The sequence below is a fragment of the Nematostella vectensis genome, chromosome 3 (assembly GCF_932526225.1).
Source record: "Nematostella vectensis chromosome 3, jaNemVect1.1, whole genome shotgun sequence".
Classification (NCBI taxonomy): domain Eukaryota; kingdom Metazoa; phylum Cnidaria; class Anthozoa; order Actiniaria; family Edwardsiidae; genus Nematostella; species Nematostella vectensis.
This window is the reverse complement of record NC_064036.1, coordinates 8,843,730-8,868,108: the sequence shown is the minus strand read 5'-3', so window position 1 is coordinate 8,868,108 and position 24,379 is coordinate 8,843,730. Positions and strand designations below refer to the sequence as shown.

Genomic DNA, 24,379 nt, shown 5'->3' with positions numbered 1-24,379 from the left:
TTGTGTTGCAATTAGTCAGATGTTGGCCCCTTTTTGACGTAGATTGATTGGACTAGTGGTATGAGTGGGAGTGATTTGTATAATTTGTATGTGTGTGTAAAATTCTATTGTTCTAGCACCAATAATGGTCCTTGTCGCGTCCTTGTGAGCATTCGAGTAGCCGCAAAGAAAATTCGAGCACGTGAAAAGACAAAAATGCTTGACCGCTGCACGCGAGCTCCGCTGTATCCAGGCATCTAAGCAGGACCTGTTTTTGGGAGAGGGGCCATTACCACCTATTTTGGATGAGGCTTAGACACGCGCGCAAAGGATCACGTTTTTGCCATAGGCGCATAAGTCTTTTTCTCGATCACGTCGTTGCTGTTGTCGCTTCGTTATATCGATGCTATTTTCCATATTATATGGTTGGCGGGACCCGAGATCGATATCGTTATATCGAGTATGGCTATGTCGAAGTTCCACTATTGTTCCAATTTCATTACGTGCTCGCCTCAGTATCTTGATCTCGTTGGGCCTGTTTTGCATTTATGAACTTTTTGGCTTGTACGTACTTTTTACGGCCGATACAGGCCGGTTGACGAGTTAATGGGTTAAGCAAGCCCGAAAAAGGCTAACCATCCTCTTAGTCAGTCTCAGTACTTTGGCTTTTAGAGACTGAACGAGAGGATAGTGAGCTAGTTCTCATTATCTCTAGCGCTGGACCATGTGTCTCGTCTCGCGTTGCTCGTTCATCGGACGCGCCTGAGTACGATGCAGGTATTCGAGCATTGCTTTTATTCAAGCAAAGGATTTTTTTTAAATCCCAGAAAATTCAATAAAAAAGGGCTTGTAGGGACGAATTACATGGCATATTAGTTATAAACTCAACTTAAATTTTAATCTCTCCTTTTAACTTTTATTACGCATCATATACAGTATACATATACTCCTATAAAATATTTAACAATTAGACGCCAAAGAGATCTTAAGAATTGATCACCGATAAAATCTTCTTATAATAAAGGCTCTGTCACACAAAAAAATAATTGCAAGTCGTACGCGGGTTTTCTTACGTGTGGCACCCCCTTTGTAACTTGCTTTTTTCCCTCATTTTCGCACAAGAAGTAGAAAGCACTTCTACTTTCCGCAAAATGGCGCTTACGACTTCCATTCATTTTTTGGCGAGACAAGTTGCTACCATAAAGAGTGTGACAAAGCCTTTTAATTTAAAATCCCTCGATTTAAAAAAAAAATGTGCTTCAATCAATATAAGTTCGTGCGATCGTGAGTGTGGTCTGACGTAACCAGCACACAAGTGTAGTCGACTAAAAAATAGGTGACACTAGGTAACACAAAAGCAGTTTCAAATCCATTCATGGCTATTGTCCCTGTACAATTGATTAAATAATGCTACTCTACGACCTCGTCGATGCTATCCACGCTAAGTCTCCCGTCCACTGGCTCATCGGTCACTTTCACGGCGTCACCACCTAACCGCTGACCAGGTTGGTGCTGCATTTGACTGGTAGGCGATATCTAAAAAGCGACAGAGGTTAAAGCGAAGAGTCATGTGACATTATATTATGACGTAACTAATCAATAGAATTTAATTACCTGCTGTGCACATGGGGACCCATTCCGCGCATGACGTGGTGAGAATAACCGCTGGCCTGGACTTATTCTGCCTTGCGGCTCTCCCTCTAGTCGGGGAGGTTGCTGCTAAAGTGGCAACAATATGACAACTGTTAGCTATCCCTTACATTAACAGAATGGTTATGACACACTCAAATATCAACATACCGATTGGAGAAATTCTTCTCGCTCAATTCTATGCTGATGCTCATTCTTTTGGGCGGCCGGGGGAGACGGAGAAGGAACTGCTATGAGCTGTCCTTGGACACGAAGGGGTGATCCCTGTTTTTCTCTAGGTGGGAGGACACTCGGCTGGTTTGTCGTAGGGGGAGGGGTGGTAACTTGAGACTCGTTCGTGTCGATTGTCTCTCCTTGTTGAGGCACGAAGCTTTCAAGAGGCTGAAACTGACAAGCATATTACCCTTAATGTGCAGTATACAAGAAAGCAAAAACCAGGATGCAAAGAAAAACTGCGCAATAGGCAATGTCTTCGTACAGAAGACCTACAAAATAATACTATTTTGAGAAAAACAAAATAAGCCCTGAATTTCCTGGCATACATCCTTGTGACAGCAGCGTAAAACACATAACACACCTCATCTCCCCCTCGGGAGAGCTGTGGCTCTGAGTTCCATCGTGGGCCAGGCATGACCGGGTCCTTGTGTAATGGCGGCAGGTCACTCTCGGATGGCGTGTGTTTGTGACTGCGGGAGATCGGCGGGATCGCCTATGACACGTGTACTATTAGTCATCATCACGACGCATGCGACAGCATCACAACGCACACTAGAGCGTAAAGCATTCTAAAGGGCCATTTACTATTGCATATATCTTAAGCAAAATACATGCTAGAGAGTAAACTATGTATACGGTATACAGTATCTAAATCGAAACGCATGCTTGGGGGTAAAATATAGCAAATGCATGTTAATAGGTGACTCAAAATAGTTGCTGACCTACTACTTGGCCATAACAAAATGGCCCCTTAGTTCATGTGACCACACCTAACAAAGGTCCCAAGGACACATCTGACCATACCCAATAAAGGTCCTCACTTCATGTGACCATACCTTACAAAGTGCCCAAGGACCCAATTGACCCTACCTAATGAAGGTCCTTAGTTTATGTGACCATACCTTACAAAGGTCACGAGGAATATTTGACCATTCCTAATAAAGCTCTCCAGTTCATGTGACCATACCTTATAACGTCCTCTGTACACATGACCGTCTTTGCCTTTGAGTAAGTCTATGACAGATATCTCACGTGACCAATTCGGTACATGCGCAGTAGGGTCATCCCGGACGGAAGCTGGGGACAAGAAAGGGAATTGAACACTGGATGACGAGTTGCCAAGCAAGGCGTGTTATACGAGAGCTCTTTCCCTCGTGGTTGAAAAACACTAAAAATCCCTCAGATAATTCCTCAGATAAAGCCACAACTTTTTCTACTGGCCTTAATACTTTAGAAAAAAATTATGGTATTTACCAGATGTGTAACAAAGCAAACTTGTAGCAAAGGGACCCCTACCCCTTGGCCGCCAAAAAGTTGGTCATTTCTTATTGAAGGATCTTCAAATAATTTTTTTTCACATGATACCTATGACTGCGCAGCCCTCCTCAGCAAATCCTGGGTACGCGACTGCAATGTGCACGTCACGTTCTTACCACGACAGTATCACGTGCTTAATACGGCATTATCACGTGCTTACCACGACAGCATCACGTACTTACTACAACAGTATCACGTGCTTACCTGCGAGGACATTACTGAGCTGTGAGCTGACGATGCGTGTGGGTTTCCTGATTGTGTGGTTGAGCACTGTATGGCTACCGCCGCACGGTCGCTTTGCTACAAACTCATTCATGGGTTTTTCTATCGGATGTAGGGCCGGTTGTTGAAAGGTGCGCTGGTAGTGACGGATCTAAAACATCAAAGCTAGAGTGAGACGCAAGCAGGCGTGTAATAATATCAAATATTTATTTACTTTACGGCGCTTGTTTTTGACGCCTTCGTATTAATAAAACCCGTATACTAGCAGGGTTCCCACAGTCAGGGAAAAGTCAGTGAAATTCGATTTTTTTTCAAGGTCAGGGAATTGTCAGGGAATTATGATTTAAGTCAGGGAAATTTGATAATTCTCAAAAAGTCAGGGAAAAGTCAGGGAATAATTCTTATTTTTCAAAAATCATTATTATGAATTGTGTTGGCGATAATCAAGCAACCTCACTGTTAATTAAAAGTTTCAAAAATCGCAATACATCAGTATAAACGAATTATCCTATGTGGTTTTCCTGTGGAGGAAAATGAAGTGGAGGACTGGGTCTGAATTATGTCGGCCATCTTGTTGCAGTATTGGAAAGCACGTGGAGGTAGGGCTGGAATTAAGTATTTTAGCTATTTTAAGGGCATTATTTCATAACCTTAGCAGTGATAGAGTGGGGGGATGCATAATGTAACAATTTATTGATCATTTAATGACAAAATCGGTAAACTAACGACATTTAATTCAAGATATTTTTGTATGCAGCGAATTTTTTCGTAACTGTTCAGTCTTAGTCTTAAGCTTTAAAAATTATTTTTGTTTATCCTGATTTGCATTTTGAAAAAGAGGAAACCACGCCTGAACTTAGTTAGATATACATTTTTTTGTCCATTCTCATTGCATTTAATTGCAGCATGACTTTATACAAAATTATTTACAGTCGTAACACTTATTTTTTATAACTTTTGTATTGGTTTGTAGATGAGTAAGCGAACTGTATTTAATAATCTATGGCTTCAAGACCCACTATTTCCTTGGGTTGCACAAGCTCAGGAATCAACTAAAGCAAGGTGTAAAATGTGCTCTGTTACATTTGAGCTTGGAAATATGGGAAAACAAGCACTGATAAGTCATGCTAAAGGCAAAAAACATCTTAGGAGAGTTGCTCCATCGACACAACAAGTTTCTTTGAACTCTTTTGTCACTGTGCAAAAGCAAGAATCCGAACAAAATTCTTCAGCAGCAGAAAGGACAATGACTGTACCACCTCCTCCCGTCAATCTTTCTCAAGTTGCCAGTTCATCTGATTCATCTAAAGGCACAATTAAAAAGTATGTTACCAAAGATGAAACTCTAAAAGCAGAGGTGCTGTGGGCTATAAAAGTCCTCATGTCTCACTATTCCTGTAATAGTAGTGCAGGCACTGACAAGCTATTTTCCAATATGTTTCCAGACAGTGTAATTGCCAAACAGTTCCAATGTGGAGCAACAAAGTGTTCATACTTGATTTGTTTTGGCATTGCCCCATTTTTTCATGATGAATTAATGAAAAGACTTCAAGAGCAAGGAACAATGTATGTTATCTCATTTGATGAATCGCTGAATAAAGTGATCCAGAAAGAACAGATGGATTTGATTGTGCGCTTTTGGGATGTTCAGAAGAATAAAGTTGTATCAAGATACATTGATTCCCAGTTTCTTGGTCACACAAGAGCTGCAGATTTACTTCAAAGTTTCAAGCTAGGTCTACAAAAGCTGAATCCTGCAAACCTTGTGCAGGTATCGATGGATGGTCCTAATGTTAACTGGAAATTTCTTGAAGACCTATTAGAAGATAGAGAACAAACTGATCCAGATCTTCCAAAGCTCATTAATATTGGTGCCTGTGGGTTACATGTGGTACATGGGGCTTTTAAATATGGAGCTACAGCCACAGGCTGGCGTCTTGATAAACTTCTGAGGTCTCTCTGGTACACTTTTTCAGACTCACCAGCAAAAAGAGAAGATTATGAAGCCATTTCTGGAAGTTCCATGTGGCCACTACGATTTTGTGGAACAAGGTGGCTGGAAGATTTGCCAGTGGCAGAACGAGCAGTGGCTATCTGGCCAAATATCAAGAAATATGTTGACGAGGTGTCAAAGCTACCAAAGAGCAAAATTCCTACAAGCCAATCTTTCAAAAATCTACAGGCATTTGTACAAGATCCACTCATTGTTGCCAAACTTGAGTTCTTTATTAGTATCGCACGCATTCTTGGGCCTTTTTTGAAGAAATTCCAAACCGATCAGCCCATGGTCCCCTTTCTTACACAAGATGTACAAACCATACTTGAAGCAATCCTTTCCAAGTTTGTTAAGAAGTCTGTGCTTCAAGAGGCAACAACATGTGCTAAGCTTGCTAACATTGATGTTAGCAAGTCTGACAATCTTCTACCACCAAGGAAGGTAGATGTAGGTTTTGCTGCGAAGATGTCAGTGCATAAGATGGAAAGTACTAAGCAAGCCACACCTCTACAAATCCTGGAATTCCAGAATAATTGCCTTGAATTTCTGAAACAATTATCTAGCAAGGTAATGGACAGATCTCCTCTAAAGTACAAGATGGCTAGGAATCTGGTGTCTTTAAATCCTATTTACATGGCATCAAACCCTGAAGCAGCAACAACCAGATTCTCCAATGTCCTTCAGCAACTGATATCGCATAAAATGAAATCTACCCATTGTTGTGATATTGCTCTACAGCAGTACAAGGCATTCCTTGCTGATGTGGAGAGATACAGTAAGGAGGACTTCAAGTCCTACCAGTCATCAGACAAAGCACTTGATGTCTTCCTAGCAGAGTACTTTCACCAGAAACCACAGTATGCAGACCTTTGGCAAACAGTAAAGATGCTGCTTATCTTGTCCCATGGTCAATCCTGTGTTGAAAGAGGATTCTCTGATAACAAGGATATCGTGAGCAACAATATGCACCAAGACACGCTTGTTGGATTTCGCAGAGCTCACAGTGGTGTCAAAAGTCTGGAATGTCCAATTGAAGATTCTATCACAACTGAGCTGCTTACATCTTGTAAATATGCTAGTAACAGATACAGACAATCTTTAGCAGAGAAGAAATCAATTGAGGCAAAAACCCATAAAGAAAGCTTGAAAAGAAAAGTCGAAGAAGACATCAAGCAAGCAAAAAAGAAAAAACAAAAGCTTGAAACTACAGCTACTGCTCTTCTGAAAGAAGCCGATGACCTTGCTACTAATGCAGAAATGAAGGGAGACTTTAGCATTCTTGCAAAGTCGAACGCCTTGCGGGTAAAATCAAAAGAAAAGAGGAAGGAAATAGAGAAGGAAGAACAAAATATTGATCTTCTACAGAAGAAGCTGAAATCCTTTTGAAAAGACGTTAAGTCAAAATCTCACAATCTTGAGACACTATTGCTTTGTTGCTGTTATTGAAATTATAGATTATTCATTAAAAGTATTCATAAGACATGCTGCATGGTCATTGAAAAATGGGTTATGGTCAGGGAAAAGTCAGGGAAAAGTCAGGGAATTTTACTTTTTCAGATTAGTGGGAACCCTGACTAGATCCTAGTTTTAAGCTAGCTTCCATAGGTTCTTAAAAAAGGTAATAAAGGATATTAAATTCTTATTTAGGTTCTCTTTAGTAAATAAACAATTGGTTACGAGTTTATTGTAACTAATGCATCTTTCATGGCGGGCCATGTAGAAGCTATCGGAAGATTTCCCCTCATTGGATTGATTTGGATTGATGCAACACAAACGAAGAACGGGAATACAGTAGAACAATGAGGGTAATCTAGCCAATCATGTTAGGCCTTACGAGCGGACTTCTACACTTCTCTTCATGGCATTTTGTTGTCATAATGTTTATTGTTGTTTTGCTTTGTTAATCTGTAATTTGGCATCCGAGTTTGTTATTTGGAAAAAATAAAAACTCTATTGAAAAATTTTAGCATAGATTAGATAATTAGATAATTTTAAATAGATAATTTATTGTAACTAATGCATCTTTCATGGCGGGCCATGTAGAAGCTATCGGAAGATTTCCCCTCATTGGATTGATTTGGATTGATGCAACACAAACGAAGAACGGGAATACAGTAGAACAATGAGGGTAATCTAGCCAATCATGTTAGGCCTTACGAGCGGACTTCTACACTTCTCTTCATGGCATTTTGTTGTCATAATGTTTATTGTTGTTTTGCTTTGTTAATCTGTAATTTGGCATCCGAGTTTGTTATTTGAAAAAAATAAAAACTCTATTGAAAAATTTTAGCATAGATTAGATAATTTTAATGGGGGCTTTAAATGAGATATACACCTATTTCAATAAAAGTTGTCATTTTAGCATAGATTAGATAATTAGATAATTTTAATGGGGGCTTTAAATGAGACGTACACCTATTTCAATAAAGGTTGTCAGTGCAAATGGCGATTGGCAAATGGCCGTTCTATGACCGAAAGTAACCATGCGTCTCGAAGAATAAGGATAAATCAAAACAATTACCCATTAAAGGTTACCAATGCTTGGCTCTGACATTGCTGGACTTTATTTAACATCTTTAATTTTACGAATAATTAGTACCTATAAGCTATTTACCATTTGCCATTCGCCATCTGCACTGACAACCTTTTGTGAAATAGGCGTATAAACGGTTCGTATACTTATACGAGATATCAGGCCCGGGCGCCTGTGTTAAAGAAGGCCGCCATTTTATGCTCCCGCTCAATGGCAAGTCACACAAAGCATCCATTTCCATCGGCTAATTCAAGCAAGTAAACAATATGTCAATAACTTATCAGACTTCATTCGTAGATTGTTATTTTGAAGTTTCCTTGCGAATAAACCGCTGTATTTTGAATTATAAACAATAACAAAGGAGTGGGTGATCGGCATTCTTTAACAGAATGCTGGCGTCTTATAATACCTGGTCCATCTCGTAAGATATATAAGGCCCCTTAGAGCGCTTCAGTTTGACGGCCTGTGGCGATGTAGAGACTGTTGGGCGTCTCGATTGTAAGGGACCTCTACTGGTCTGTTGCAGGAGATGCAGTGGAAGTTGAGTAACGGTCGGCGTATTCCCGCGGCACCAGTCAACTCCACCTTCGCTTCGCGAGCTATCATGTTACGCGACTTCTGTACGTCAGCTATGCGCCGTTCTGTAAAGAGGTGTGACAATTAAGAGTTATAATCTATATTGATACTACAGTCTGGCTTTTCAACTTGTTTAATTGTATTATATGGTGATGTGTCTTGTGCAGCCTTATTCTAGCAATATCGGTAGTCTGATCACTGAGGAAGTCCAGATTACTTAGGTTGTCCAGCTTACCGTGGTTGTCATGCTTACTAAAGTAGTCCTGATAACAAGGTAGTCCTGATAACTGAGGTAGCTCTAATTACTGAGACAGTCCTGATTACTGAGGTTGTTCTAATTACTGAGGTAGTCCTGATTACTGAGGTAATCCAGCTTACCGAGGAATTCCTGATCACTGAGGAAGTCCTGATTACTGAGTTAGTCCAGCTTACCGAGGAAGTCCTGCATAGCTTTGAAAGCCTGCCCATCCATCTTCTCCTTCATCTCGCATGACAGTTGTTTCAGCGCTTGTTTCAGCGCCAGCTCCTCATTCATATAGTCATCCATCTTTTGAAGGGCTTCTCTAAGCCCCTCATCAAGCATGTTGAATGAGTTATCGAACGTCGTCAAGCTCACTTTGCTGTCCAGAGCTTCCTTGTCCGCTTTTATGTCCATCTCAATTGCCACATTGTCCTTGTCAGCTTTTGAATCTTGAAGCTTTTGGACGTAGTTGTACAGCGCTTCGATATGTTCCTGTCGACAAAAGATATACCTCTGTGAGGTTGACTTGCATGAATATAACGCATTAATATAGCAGTCACTACCCACCCGCTTCTGGCTCAAATCGTCTTGCAGGTCCGTCAGTTTGTAATCCATTTTCTTAGCTGCCTTCTCTTGTTCATCCTGCACGTCTTTCAGCAAGGCTCTGATGTTGTCCATCGCCTCGTTGTCTACGCCTTTCCCTGAAGAAGGTCTCTGGATATACGCCTGTTTTGCCTGTCTTGCCATTGCCGCGAGCTCACGCTTTATCGCTTCAATCTTGTCGCGGTTTTCTTGATATAACTGACGCAGCTCATCTAACTCACCAGAGCTATTACCATACATCTTTTGACTTATAGAATCGAGATCTGTAAACAAACAACAGAACCGTTATATGGTACCCGTCATCCAGGGGGTCAACAGACCATCCCCAAGAAAACAACAATGTGACGGCATTTAGTGACAGCTCAGCCCTAATTTATTTTACTGTGTTTTGTGTCGCAGATGCACTACCTTGGTATATCATTAAATCTGTATCTAATAAATAATTCCCTATGGCTATGCCACTGTATTACCCACGAATAGTTGGTGGTGTGCTATACCTGCTTGCATAGCGTCAATGCGATTCTTCAAATCTTCAGGAATATCAAGCTCGGTTTTATCGATCTTGTTCGGAAGAACCTCTTTGATGACCTTCACTTGCTCCTCGACTATCCGATTCTTGTCCGATAGCTCGCCGATCTGCCGAAGACATTCTCTCATTTCTTGGGATGGATGGCTACTGTCCTCTGCATCGTCAGCATCTTTGTCGGGCTCTTTGTCAGGCAGGTCATTAGATGTAACCTGTAATTTGGTGAATAACAAGTAGGATAACAATTACCATCGTGTGACTAAGGGTCCGTGAGCACTAAAAAAATTAACTCTTACATATTTTCTATCCTCTTCCTTACCTCACATTCCACTCTTTTCTCATATTCCCCTGCACCTTTCTTACCTTCTTTGCATCTCCCATCCACCCCTCTCTTACCTCATTCCCCCACCCCTTTTTTACATTCCTTACATTTCCCATCAACCCCTCTCTTACCTCATATTATCCCTCTCTTACCTCAATTCCTCTTCCAACCCTTTTTTTACCTTCCTTACATTTCCCACCAACCCCTCTCTTACCTCATATTCTCCATTATCATTCTCTTACCTCAATTCCTCTTCCAACCCTTTTTTACCTTCCTTACATTTCCCACCAACCCCTTTCTTACTTCATAATCTCCATTATCCCTCTCTTACCTCAATTCCTCTTCCAACCCTTTTTTAAATTCCTTTCCCACCAACCCCTCATTTCCTCATATTCTCCATTATCCCAACTCTGCTACCCCATATTTCCCATTATTCCTACCATCTTAGCTCATGTTCCTCTTCCAGCCCTGTTTTTACCCCCATTACTTCTCCCATCTACTGCTCTCTTACCTATCTTGTATCATCCATCCACCCCTCTCTTACCTCAAATCCTCCCTCTACCCTTCCATCACATTACCATGGTAATCACATTACCTGAGTAAACTCACTCCGTGTCATGGCTGTTTTAGGCACTTCAGGGGTAGGGACTGGGGACTGAGTGGGCTCAACAGGCACAGTCTTAGGTCTCCCGTCCTCAGGAGTACTTGATTCAAGCTCTGAATCGTCCAACTTGGCGTCCTCTGTATGTGTTTTAGTTTCGTTCTTTGCACTACTGTTTCTTTGCTTTCCTGCATTCAATGCATTCTCTAGAGCTGGCCATTTCACATATTCCCTCAAGTCCTCTTTGCTAGCTAGTCCGCTAAGCTTTCTTTGAATCTCTTCGATTTTACCCATTGCTTCTTGGTGCTCAGTAGAACTAATCGCGTCATTGTTATTGTTGATTTGTGACTTTAGGTTGCTTAACTCCTTTGCTATGTCCTGCAAGTTATCATTCAACTCTCCAACACTTTTTCCACTTCCCAAAAACTCATTAAGGATATTCATAATGCGATCTATGGCCTCCTCAGCGGCTAGCAGTCGACTGTTGATTTTCAGAAATTGCCATATCCCAGCCAAAGCATTATCTTTGCTTGTCAATTGGTTGGTTGACTCAGATTGCTGCGCCTTCTCTATGATGGAACGATTTGTTGGGAGCGCATCAAGTATTTTCAGTTTCTCCTCTAGCTCGCTAATTTTGCTTTGCATATATCTTTGTACTGACTGTAACCTGAAATAGAGAAATTTAATGAAAATCTACAACATTACAGTATGAAAGTTGTTCAACCCATAGTCATAATACGGCATTCGAGACCAAAAACTGTTTTCTGCTTCCGTGATAATATCTTTAGGCATAGACTTGAAAACCCCAAAATATATATTAACCATAACAAAGTGTTATTTATATTACTTTTTCAATCCTTTAAATTATATGCAAAATTTATTTTTTTCGAACTTTTAAAGGAAGCTTCCTTCCTCTTCTCCCCCCAGTCTCTACCGACCGCTCGCTCCGATTTTTCTCTAGCCCACGGACACCCTCCCCCTCCCTTTAGCGCTACTACGCCACGTCAATGGTCGATTTATTTTCTAGAGCATTAATGTATGCAGGTATAACACGTAACGCGACTATACATTGGAATCTCTGGTAACTGAGATTAATGATCAAAAATTCTTGCAACAACATAAAATAAGTCGTAGGCTTCCGAATACATCCTTGATGTGAATTCTGACCTTCAAGTACTATTCTAAACATTGTTTTCCATAGATATCGATAAAATATTATTTTTGTTTCTAATGTAAAAACTTGATAAAACGTAATGCATAGCAACTTATAGTATGCTTTGATCATTTAATTCTCGAGATATCCATCCTTTTTTCCAAGATAATTCAAATACACGAAATTGAACTTTTTTCTATTTCCCTTCATAAATTGTCAATCTTAAACAAAAATCAATAAACGTTCATTGTCGGGCAAGATTGTTTAAACAAACCACATTTGAAATGAAATGAAATTAGTTATTGGTTTTCATAACTCTAGTTAAAGCAAACATCTTGAAAAACGTTTTTTAAGAAGTCTGACCAAATTGCGCAATTTAAAAAAAAAATCAGTAAAAGTAGAAACATTAATTGAAATTAAAGGCGATATCATCTTTCGCATGTCACTGTCGCACTTAACTTAAAAAAATCTCTCGCAATTAACATGACCTAACAGCTTTTTGAAAAATAAATAAATTATCAACGAGATAAAACTCTTTACTTTCTAAGCATAAAAAAATCATTATTTTTTGTTGCCGTTTTCTCAAATGCCATTTTGCATAAAGACACAAGAAAGAAATCGCGAATGACAATTTGGGATTATGCCGATTTGGTGTCTACTCATGCAAAACATATCAGCTCAAAGTAAAATAACCAAAGCAAACAGTGCAATCGCAAGCTGAAATGGTCTCAAACTCGAAACATGGCGATTCAAAGCACTAAGCAACAATAAATTACTAATAAACTACCGATGAATTTATACTTTGGTGCTCAACTCTCCACTAGTCATGTCAGGTAGATGCTTGACAAAAATACAAGCTCGGGGCGACGAGAATAAGACTAGCGGTCTTACGAATCAAAAACATATTGTTCAGAAATAGCACTTATTATCAACGTAGATTCAGAGAAGTCATTACAGTCATAAAATATCAACACAGAATCGCGACTGACCTTTCAATCTCGTCTTCTTGTACCGCACGCACGGCGTTTGTAGGTGACTTCAGTGTTTCTTGTTCGCTAACTACTGTGCTCTCTTCTGTACTGGCATGTTCTTTTTCTTTCTCTGTCTCATTTGTCGCCTCAGTATCACCCTCATCCTTGACATCTTCAGCCTCTGAAGTGTGATCAGTCCTTGTCTTAGATTCGCTCACAGGGGATTTGGAAGCGTAAACTTTAGTAATATTTTTCCCGTCATACCTAAGTCCAATGTGGTCTAGAATAGCGTGCAATAACTTGTGCAGATGGTTAAAATTCACGACTCCAACCTCAGGAGTCCTCAATGATAAATCCACAAGTTTATGAAGTTCCAAGTCGGTGGCTACCATGATGGCGTTTAACCTAGCAACATAGCGCAATCACTTTCCGGATGAGTCTGCTAGCCGTTCCTAATCAAACTATCCTATCTAGTATAACAAGCGAGCTTGCGTACTGTCGGTTACCAAGATTAAAAATCACGCAGGCTCGCTATTTCGTCCACTGCGCACTTTTGTAATAAGTTTTTGTTGTTGACGTGATGATTGAGCACCAGCGTATTTCTTTTTAATGAGTTAATATGAATGCAGTGTCTGATTACATTCCTCAGGGGTCACGACTGCTATTCCGGGGAGAAGAGGGAGGGGGCTTGCGCTATAAGTACACGTGGCCCTGCCCCCCCCCCTCCTAACTTTTAGGCCGTTTTACAGTATTTTTTTTTCGGTAGCTCTCTATTTAGAGGAGATGGAAAATTCAAGCGTCACTGCTGTTAGGGAATATCTATTTATCATTCTTTCATGCCTCCTTTAGAGTATGAAAGAGTAACAAGTCTAACAAACAGTTTTTTTAGGGTCGAAATGTTTTTGAAATGAGTATAAACTGTAGGAAAATTATTTCAACATCTTTGGGGGTAAAGGGGGCGCTATTTAGAAGAAGTCCAAGTACTTGACCAAGTTTAGCTTCTCTCAAGTAGAATCTTCTGTTCTCTTGATGAAACCCTGTCTCTCTTCGTTCTGTTTTCTCTGTTATTATGCTGTCTGTACAGTATAGCTGCGAACTTATGGAGTAAGTAAATCAAAGGTCAGAAAATTCAACTTAGAGCCATAAATATAAAATAAACAAGCATGATAGCAGGTTTCAGGCCGCGCACTGAGGCACGAGGGCCATTGACCGGAAGCTGAGAGTCAACACTTTGTTCACGTGATCATCATCAAGGAATGCCTGCCTGTTTTTCAATTCCGAGAAGAATGAAGAGATGGCAGCTTCCTTTGGTTGACACACCAGAATGGCGACTCTCAGCTCGTTTCAAGGCCACAAGATAGCTATTGTAGGTGACAGTGGTGTCGGGAAGTCTACTATTTTCGCTTTGTTGACTGGGGAGCGATTTAGCAGTTGCTATGTCAAGACAAAAGGTATACACCAAATGAGACCACAATTGCTGATTGATGGTAACCCTTCTAAAAGAGGCTTTCCTCTTGCGTTTCTTGGTGTAGTTCTTGTATCGCGGTTCTGGCTTCAGCGTTGTTTTGGTTTCTTTTATGCCTGCACATATACAACGCGAAAACCCTGAGACGCGAATCAGCAAGTGAAGTGTTAAAAAACAAAAAGAATGAAAAGCTCTGCTAGCACTGAGCAATTGATGGTGTTACCTCCAGTGTGTCATGATCAGATATTTCGGACTTAAAAGTACTCAAGTAATCACTTTATGCATGCTATATAATTTGTTGGTCGAGTTTTGATAAATGTGTGATTTTTGTTTACAGAAAGAGCCATAGCCACAAAGCTAGTTTCTCTACCAAATGGAACACAGGAGAAACTTCAGCTTTGGTAGGGTTTCCTTGTTAAATTCTATAAGGAATCTTTATTTGCTTGCAAAAGCAGTTTTCTGTTGACCCTGGAACTACTCATTATAGGATATGGGCCAAGAGGCTGGTGGGAGTTGATGAACTGCCTTCCATCACTGCATCAATAACAGAGATAGGATAGGTTCGCATAGCTACAAACAGCAAGAAGCAAATTAAAAGTTAATGGAATGATCAGAAAGAATGGATAGAGGCAAAGCCAGTAGAACAAAATTCTCAAAGTCAATCATTTCCCATAAAGACCTCTCTTGCGCATAAGCAGGTGTATAACTCACTCCAAAAATACTATTTTACTAACGTTTTTGGCCTAATCTGAATGTGACACAAAACTAAAGATACTAAAGATATGATTTATTAAAGCAATGGTTCTCTTATTATAATTAAAGTAAAATTTGTTCAGAGGTAAACAATGAGAGAACTGTCTTAAAACCCCTCTTGTTCTATGTGCGTGTCAGTCTGTCATTGTTTCCGTCCTTTTAACTATTCTTTTAAATATCCTTTTAACTAGGGACACACCAGGGGCTGATGAGACCAGAACTTACACTTCCCATAGCATAAGAGATGTTAAGGTATGCTTACTATATCTATTTCAAATAGCTTTGGACTTGCTATGGATTATAACTTTTGAATGTGTTGTATCAAGGATACGTCAGAACTGACACAGCTTGTAGGTATGTAGGTGAATCGTTTCCTGTGTAAGTGTAAAATCTGTTGCGTTAGTGTTCCGTGTGCTGTGTAGGCATACTGTACCATGTGCTGTGTGGGTGTACCATGTGCTGTGTAGGAGTATCAGGTTCTGTGTGGGTGAACCATGTGCTGTGTAGGTGTATCAGGTGCTGTGTAGATGTATCAGGTGCTGTGTAGGTGAACCATGTGCTGTGTAGGTGTACCATGTGCTGTGTAGGAGTATCAGGTTCTGTGTGGGTGAACCATGTGCTGTGTAGGTGTATCAGGTGCTGTGTAGGTCTATCAGGTGCTGTGTAGGTGTACCATGTGCTGTGTAGGTGTACCATGTGCTGTGTAGGTGTATCAGGTGCTGTGTAGGTGTACCATGTGCTGTGTAGGTGTACCATGTGCTGTGTAGGTCTATCAGGTGCTGTGTAGGTGTACCATGTGCTGTGTAGGTGTACCATGTTCTGTGTAGGTGTACCATGTGCTGTGTAGGTGTACCATGTGCTGTGTAGGTCTATCAGGTGCTGTGTAGGTGTACCATGTGCTGTGTAGGTGTACCATGTACTGTGTAGGTGTACCATGTGCTGTGTAGGTGTACCATGTGCTGTGTAGGTGTACCATGTGCTGTGTAGGTCTATCAGGTGCTGTGTAGGTGTATCAGGTGCTGTGTAGGTGTACCATGTGCTGTGTAGGTGTACCATGTGCTGTGTAGGTCTATCAGGTGCTGTGTAGGTGTATCAGGTGCTGTGTAGGTGTACCATGTGCTGTGTAGGTGTACCATGTGCTGTGTAGGTGTACCATGTGCTGTGTAGGTGTATCAGGTGCTGTGTAGGTGTACCATGTGCTGTGTAGGTGTACCATGTGCTGTGTAGGTGTACCATGTGCTGTGTAGGTGTATCAGGTGCTGTGTAGGTGTACCATGTGCTGTGTAGGTGTATCAGGTGCTGTGTAGGTGTACCATGTGCTGTGTAGGTGTACCATGTGCTGTGTAGGTGTACCATGTGCTGTGTAGGTGTACCATGTGCTGTGTAGGTGTATCAGGTGCTGTGTAGGTGTACCATGTGCTGTGTAGGTGTACCATGTGCTGTGTAGGTGTACCATGTGCTGTGTAGGTGTATCAGGTGCTGTGTAGGTGTACCATGTGTTGTGTAGGTCTATCAGGTGCTGTGTAGGTGTACCATGTGCTGTGTAGGTGTACCATGTGCTGTGTAGGTGTACCATGTGCTGTGTAGGTGTACCATGTGCTGTGTAGGTGTATCAGGTGCTGTGTAGGTGTACCATGTGCTGTGTAGGTGTACCATGTGCTGTGTAGGTGTACCATGTGCTGTGTAGGTGTATCAGGTGCTGTGTAGGTGTACCATGTGCTGTGTAGGTGTATCAGGTGCTGTGTAGGTGTACCATGTGCTGTGTAGGTGTACCATGTGCTGTGTAGGTGTACCATGTGCTGTGTAGGTGTACCATGTGCTGTGTAGGTGTACCATGTGCTGTGTAGGTGTACCATGTGCTGTGTAGGTCTATCAGGTGCTGTGTAGGTGTACCATGTGCTGTGTAGGTGTACCATGTGCTGTGTAGGTGTACCATGTGCTGTGTAGGTGTACCATGTGCTGTGTAGGTGTACCATGTGCTGTGTAGGTCTATCAGGTGCTGTGTAGGTGTACCATGTGCTGTGTAGGTGTACCATGTGCTGTGTAGGTGTACCATGTGCTGTGTAGGTGTACCATGTGCTGTGTAGGTGTACCATGTGCTGTGTAGGTGTACCATGTGCTGTGTAGGTGTACCATGTGCTGTGTAGGTGTACCATGTGTTGTGTAGGTGTACCATGTGCTGTGTAGGTGTACCATGTGCTGTGTAGGTGTACCATGTGCTGTGTAGGTGTACCATGTGTTGTGTAGGTGTACCATGTGCTGTGTAGGTGTACCATGTGTTGTGTAGGTGTACCATGTGCTGTGTAGGTGTACCATGTGCTGTGTAGGTGTACCATGTGCTGTGTAGGTGTACCATGTGTTGTGTAGGTGTACCATGTGCTGTGTAGGTGTACCATGTGCTGTGTAGGTGTACCCTGTGCTGTGTAGGTGTACCATGTGCTGTGTAGGTGTACCATGTGCTGTGTAGGTGTACCCTGTGCTGTGTAGGTGTACCATGTGTTGTGTAGGTGTACCATGTGCTGTGTAGGTGTACCATGTGTTGTGTAGGTGTACCATGTGTTGTGTAGGTGTACCATGTGCTGTGTAGGTGTACCATGTGCTGTGTAGGTGTACCATGTGCTGTGTAGGTGTACCATGTGCTGTGTAGGTGTACCATGTGCTGTGTAGGTCTATCAGGTGCTGTGTAGGTGTACCATGTGCTGTGTAGGTGTACCATGTGCTGTGTAGATGTACCATGTGCTGTGTAGGTGTACCATGTGCTGTGTAGGTGTACCATGTGCTGTGTAGGTGTATCAGGTGCTGTGTAGGTGTACCATGTGCTGTGTAGGTGTACCATGTGCTGTGTGGGTGTACCATGTGCTGTGTGGGTGTACCATGTGTTGTGTAGGTGTACCATGTGTTGTGTAGGTGTACCATGTGCTGTGTAGGTGTACCATGTGTTGTGTAGGTGTACCATGTGCTGTGTAGGTGTACCATGTGCTGTGTAGGTGTACCATGTGCTGTGTAGGTGTACCATGTGCTGTGTAGATGTACCATGTGCTGTGTAGGTGTACCATGTGCTGTGTAGGTGTACCATGTGCTGTGTAGGTGTACCATGTGCTGTGTAGGTGTACCATGTGCTGTGTAGGTGTACCATGTGCTGTGTAGGTGTACCATGTGCTGTGTAGGTGTACCATGTGCTGTGTAGGTGTACCATGTGCTGTGTAGGTGTATCAGGTTCTGTGTAGGTGTACCCTGTGCTGTGTGGGTGTACCATGTGCTGTGTAGGTGTATTAGGTGCTGTGTAGTGTAGGTGTACCATGTGCTGTGTAGGTGTATCAGGTTCTATGTACTGTAGGTGTACCATGTGCTGTGTAGGTCTATCAGGTGCTGTGTAGGTGTACCATGTGCTGTGTAGGTGTACCATGTGCTGTGTAGATGTACCATGTGCTGTGTAGGTGTACCATGTGCTGTGTAGGTGTACCATGTGCTGTGTAGGTGTATCAGGTGCTGTGTAGGTGTACCATGTGCTGTGTAGGTGTACCATGTGCTGTGTGGGTGTACCATGTGCTGTGTGGGTGTACCATGTGTTGTGTAGGTGTACCATGTGTTGTGTAGGTGTACCATGTGCTGTGTAGGTGTACCATGTGTTGTGTAGGTGTACCATGTGCTGTGTAGGTGTACCATGTGCTGTGTAGGTGTACCATGTGCTGTGTAGGTGTACCATGTGCTGTGTAGATGTACCATGTGCTGTGTAGGTGTACCATGTGCTGTGTAGGTGTACCATGTGCTGTGTAGGTGTACCATGTGCTGTGTAGGTGTACCATGTGCTGTGTAGGTGTACCATGTGCTGTGTAGGTGTACCATGTGCTGTGTAGGTGTACCATGTGCTGTGTAGGTGTACCATGTGCTGTGTAGGTGTATCAGGTTCTGTGTAGGTGTACCCTGTGCTGTGTGGGTGTACCATGTGCTGTGTAGGTGTATTAGGTGCTGTGTAGTGTAGGTGTACCATGTGCTGTGTAGGTGTATCAGGTTCTATGTACTGTAGGTGTACCATGTGCTGTGTAGGTGTATCAGGTGCTGTGTAGGTGTATCAGGTGCTGTGTAGGTGTATTATATGTTGTGTAGGTGTTCCGTGTGATGTGTAGGTTACATGACAGAAAAACCTGGAAAATACACAATTTGAGATATATAAAGAAGACACAATTTCTTGCAATGGCCATCAGTTCCTTGTATTCCAGACTAATTTTCCGGACTAATTTTCAGGAAGTTTGTTATAAGAAGGCTGTATTGTGTTCTTAAATAGACATTTTGGGATAAATAAAAATATCTACTAGAGAATTGACCATTTACATGATTTCAGACTTCGTTTCAGGCCCTTTAATGGCCATTTCAAGGACTTTAACAAAAAGTTTGATAAGCCTTCATTTAAAAATGAAATTATTCTATTTGTATGTTAATCCGAATTCAGATTAAACATACAAATAAGGGTAATTTTTTGGACTTACACATCTCAACTCAAACATACACTAAATGCCTCATAAACTTTCTTCTGGATGATATTTTCCATCACATAAAATGACCTTGGTGGGGTTCTATTTATAAATAAATCCCATGCCTCACAGGCCTGAAAAAGGACATTTCTAGATTTCCTTGCTTTCCTAGATTTTAAGAACCCATGGAAACTTTGATTTGAGTAAAACAGGTCAGACATTTTGCATGTTTTTTCTTCCCAGGGAGTCATTTTGGTGTTTGACGTTTCCAATGAAGACACTTATTTAAATGTGAATAATTGGATTGAAGTAATAAACACGGTAAGAAACTCAAAATTCTTGAGTTTAGAAAATATGAATATAGACTTTTTATTTTTTGTTGCAGTCAAGAAATAAATTGTTTAAATGTTTAAAAGAAAATAGGATTTTTTTAAAGGGTTTTTTTGCACATATCCCATAATATTATTTGTAATCCAACATGGCAACCATGTAACATGTATTCCTGAAGTTGTATTTTGAGGAAGTGGAAATAAGCCTGATGCAGCAGAATTAACGGTTTTGTGACTTAAGCTCTTTGTTTTGATTTCTTTTCCTTGCTGTTTCGTCTTAGATATAATTATGTTTATTTGTCCCAATGCTTTTCCTTCCTGTTATTGCTGTTATTGCTCAGATGACACAACATAAAAAAAACGCTTTAAAAAAATAATAACGAATTTTTTCTATAAGTCTGAATGTGTTTCACCTCTTCTATCATTTTTTTTTTTGCAGTATAGTAATGAGGATTCTGTACCTATTATTGTTATTGCAAACAAAATTGACAAAGTGCGCAACAGAAAAGTGAAAGAAGAGCAAGTGCAGCAGGTATCTCTATATGATAAATCACATAGCATACTTATCATAATAATATTTATCAGCAGATATCTTTAGTATACTTATCAAGTACAGCATAAATACAAAAGCCCAAATTGGTGTGTCCGTGAACCAGAAGAATAAATACAATACACCAAAAACTGCTATTCGACTTTGCCAAATCTTATTCTCTGCCAAGTCTTATTTCTTCAGGGCAGACTGAAGAAGGTGAATTGTTACAAGCTTATTTACATCAGAATGGTGGCGCAAGTCCTAAGACCTAAATGATTGTCGCAATCATTTAGGTCTTAGTTGTGTTACGGTACAACTTATAGATAAGTGTATAACTCTGAGGCTCAGCTTAGGGAAAGGGAAAGTCAGTGGGCTTATCGGCTTAAGTCTATCTACCTGGGGGGTTTCAATAGTGATGACTTTTTTTGTAGTAGGAACCCACGTAGAAATGTGTAAAATTCTTTTTATCCATAGTCTTTTTAAAGACAAAAATTGGGCAAAGTCGAATGCTAGTTTTTGGTGTATTGTATCAAGTACAGCAAATACAGTAAATCTTGCTTAGTATACTTTTCATATAATAATAATAATAATAATAATAATAATAATAATAATAATAATAATAACAATAACAATAACAATAACAACAACAACAACAACAACAACAACAACAACAACAATAATAATAATAATACAATAATAAAAGGTATCTCTTACTTAGTTACCTATCTGCTACAGCAGATAACTTGTCCTCTAAATATGCTTATCAAGTACAGTAGTTATCTCAGTAATTATAACAGTATCTAGTATAGAAGGTATCTTTAGTTTGGTATTGCTTATTATCTTGATTAATCCTGTAGCTTGGTATCCAGAAGGGCTTGCTATTTCTAGAAACAAGTGCAAAATCTGGACTCAACATCGAGCAGGTAATGGTGTTTCTTTAGTGTGTGCAAAGCATTTACCTGTTATTGGGGGACTTCTAATCGATCATTAGATTAATCATCCATAAACTTTCTGTGGTCTTTCTGTGCTCTCGCACAAATGCAAGTGGTCAAAATTGTGACGAAAGTACACCGAGAAACATGAAAGAAAAGCCTCTGTTAGCATGGTCCCTGTTTGCAAGGTATAAAAAGAGAGTCTCTGTTAGCAGGGTAAAATAAGATGAAAGATTTTTACACATTCTTCCCAAACAAAATTCGTACAAACACATTGCCCCCCTAATTAAGAGCTGAGATTTTACACCCTCTCAAAAGGCTTTTCGAACTTAAGATTCTAACAGTATAAAAAATATATTTTGTTAGTCGTCGATTCAGAAAACAGCACAGCAGTCCAGCATTTAAGTCATTCTTTTTTATCCTACGATCCTGATGCCTATGGTTTGATCCTTACTGTTTCCACAATTTTTTCTTTCTTTTGCATTTTGTAGCTACTGCACTGGGTATGTCATCACCTAAAAAAAACGAAAAATTTTTATGTGCTCTGCCTATCCTGTATTAATTTTATGCACACAAAATACAATTGCATTCATGAGCTAGATCACAGAGCCTTTAATTGTTATTCATAAATAGTTTCCACAACACTGTGTCTCACTTACCTAATTCTCCTCTAGAATTCTGTGAATTCAGAGTTTCCCTTTAATTAGTACACTGGATAAATTGAGTCAGGAAACTGTAGTGTGTAAAGTTTTCTTTGCTTAGAACCAGCCGCCAAAAAAATTAAAAAAAGATTGTTATTCAAATATTTACATCTGGAAATACCATGAGAATAAGGGAAGAGAATAGGTGATATTTTGATAGTCAAAGGGAATGGGCAAAGGGGGTGTTTATGGTTTTCACTCAAGAAGGTATCCAGAGAATCCTGAAACCTTTTGGTGCATTTCTTTTTCACAGATAGCTCCACTTATGGCTCAGGAGCTTCAGAAAAGGTCAACAATTAATGTGAGTACAGCGCAAGGCAGGAAGGGGTGGGTAAGGGGAGTAGTCAAACTGCTCAGTTTTCAAAAGCTACACAGTCGTCACTTGTGCAAGACTAGGATTTCAAAATTTTATTTTGCAAGTAACTGTTGAAACCTTGAAAAGTGCATGATTTGTTGAAGATGAAGTTGAAGTTGATTTACATTATTTGGCTGCTACTGTTATAGCGAAATTATGCTCTCCAAATAGTGCAGCATATCAGGCATTATTAATGCCAAGTTTTTATCTCATTGTCCATACAGTTAAATGTCTAGTATTATTTTAAATCAACTATTGTTTTGTTGCTATGGTAACAACACATTAACAACACCTAATGTACAAAGGGAGGCGTGATGTTACTACAGCATCAGCCTTCTCAAAAAGATTTTAGGAGCAGGTTATTGTGAATTTTGAGGCGGTTTGGTTGATGAAGACGCCCCCACTCTGGATAAAGACGGTCAACACCCATAGGAGGTGGCTTGTTAAGCCAGCAAGCTGCTGGTACTGAGAAGGCTGCAGCATTGTAGGATGCATAGTAAGAGGAATCTCTTGTATATGTGATCTATTTATGTGTCTTCTTTTAGACCCTTGAGAGTGACACCCTCTCAAGAATGAACAACACTCCACCAAAGGACAGAAGTATATTCAGCAGCTGCAATCTTCTTTAAGTGGGTTTTAGATAGGCATTGGCGATTATATATATTGATGTGGTAGCAACAAATCTGATTGACAGATATGCAAACACAACCTGATCAGATATTGTAAAACCAAGGATATGCTTTTTTTAGACTTTTTAAATGGACAGAGATTGTTACAATTAGATACAATAGATAATATATAATACCAAACAAACTGTGTATGCTCAAATAGTAATAAATTCATTATATTTTTATGTACATAAAATGTATATTTTAAACTGTTGTTTATTCTATTCACACTGTAAAAGGCAGATAAACATGACAATACAAACACCATGTGCCAATCACAGGGGCCCATGTGGGGAGGGGCTATAGCCATCACTTTGTTTCAAAAAGAGGGGAAAGAAAATTTTAAATAATGTTCTATGCCGTAAGTTTTAGCTGGATTTCCCATGGATTTGATAAGTGTTAAAGGCTGCCCCATTTTTCTACTTCTCCTTTGGAAATCCACATTCTAATGAGAATCCTACTGTGAATAAAAACAAGAGACTTTGTAACATCAGTAATTTTTGTATTTGACCAAAATACAAGATATGAGCCCTCTTTTTAATTTACTCAAAGTTCCTGAGGGTGAGGAAGTGATAAACAGACCTCCCCCCCCCTTCCATTCCATATACCATGACAATTATGCAAACTTCATTGCAAATACCATGTCAATCATACAAACACATTACCATGACAATCATACAAGCTCATTGCAATCACCATGACAATCTCACAAGCTTATTGCTATGTACCATGACAATCACACAACTCATTACCAATACCATGGCAATCATACAAACACATTACCATGACAATCATACAAGGTCATTTCCAATACCATGACAATCATACAAGGTCATTTCCAATACCATGACAATCATACAAGGTCATTTCCAATACCATGACAATCATACAAGGTCATTTCCAATACCATGGCAATCATACAAGGTCATTTCCAATACCATGACAATCATACAAGCTTATTGCTAATACCATGACAGTCATGCAAACTTCATTGCCAATACCATGACAATCATACAAGGTCATTTCCAATACCATGGCAATCATACAAGGTCATTTCCAATACCATGACAATCATACAAGCTTATTGCTAATACCATGACAGTCATGCAAACTTCATTGCCAATACCATGACAATCATTTTGTTTTACAGGGCATGAGTAACATGCATATGAGTCATATATCATTTTACAGTTGATATATTGTAGATTTCTAAACGTAATGAAAACTGCTTGCTATTTATTAATTCCGAATTACAGGCATTGTTCA

At 40.3% G+C, this 24,379-nt stretch overlaps 3 protein-coding genes across 3 annotated transcripts; 2 read left to right on the top strand and 1 right to left on the bottom strand.

The window, feature by feature from the left end:
* Nucleotides 1–873: 873 nt before the first annotated feature.
* LOC5512092 (inner centromere protein A) lies at nucleotides 874–13,518 on the bottom strand. Its single transcript, XM_048725754.1, is given in 13 exon segments — nucleotides 874–1,515; nucleotides 1,594–1,698; nucleotides 1,780–2,016; nucleotides 2,207–2,338; nucleotides 2,813–2,922; nucleotides 3,367–3,535; nucleotides 8,323–8,387; nucleotides 8,390–8,554; nucleotides 8,922–9,222; nucleotides 9,298–9,596; nucleotides 9,831–10,071; nucleotides 10,777–11,449; nucleotides 12,925–13,518. Coding segments are annotated over 13 exon segments (2,997 nt in total). The 5' UTR covers nucleotides 13,299–13,518; the 3' UTR covers nucleotides 874–1,389.
* On the top strand, nucleotides 3,649–6,860 carry LOC125556769. The gene is made up of 2 exons (XM_048725755.1): nucleotides 3,649–3,983; nucleotides 4,358–6,860. The coding sequence occupies exons 1-2, from the start codon at nucleotides 3,918–3,920 to the stop codon at nucleotides 6,764–6,766; spliced, it is 2,475 nt and encodes an 824-aa protein (XP_048581712.1). The 5' UTR covers nucleotides 3,649–3,917; the 3' UTR covers nucleotides 6,767–6,860.
* Nucleotides 13,519–14,161: 643 nt separating the features above from the next.
* Nucleotides 14,162–23,302, top strand: LOC5512091 (ras-related protein Rab-8). Its single transcript, XM_001632422.3, has 8 exons — nucleotides 14,162–14,357; nucleotides 14,709–14,772; nucleotides 15,316–15,376; nucleotides 19,840–19,917; nucleotides 20,365–20,457; nucleotides 21,315–21,380; nucleotides 22,344–22,391; nucleotides 22,991–23,302. The coding sequence occupies exons 1-8, from the start codon at nucleotides 14,231–14,233 to the stop codon at nucleotides 23,072–23,074; spliced, it is 621 nt and encodes a 206-aa protein (XP_001632472.2). The 5' UTR covers nucleotides 14,162–14,230; the 3' UTR covers nucleotides 23,075–23,302.
* The last annotated feature ends 1,077 nt before the right edge of the window (nucleotides 23,303–24,379 follow it).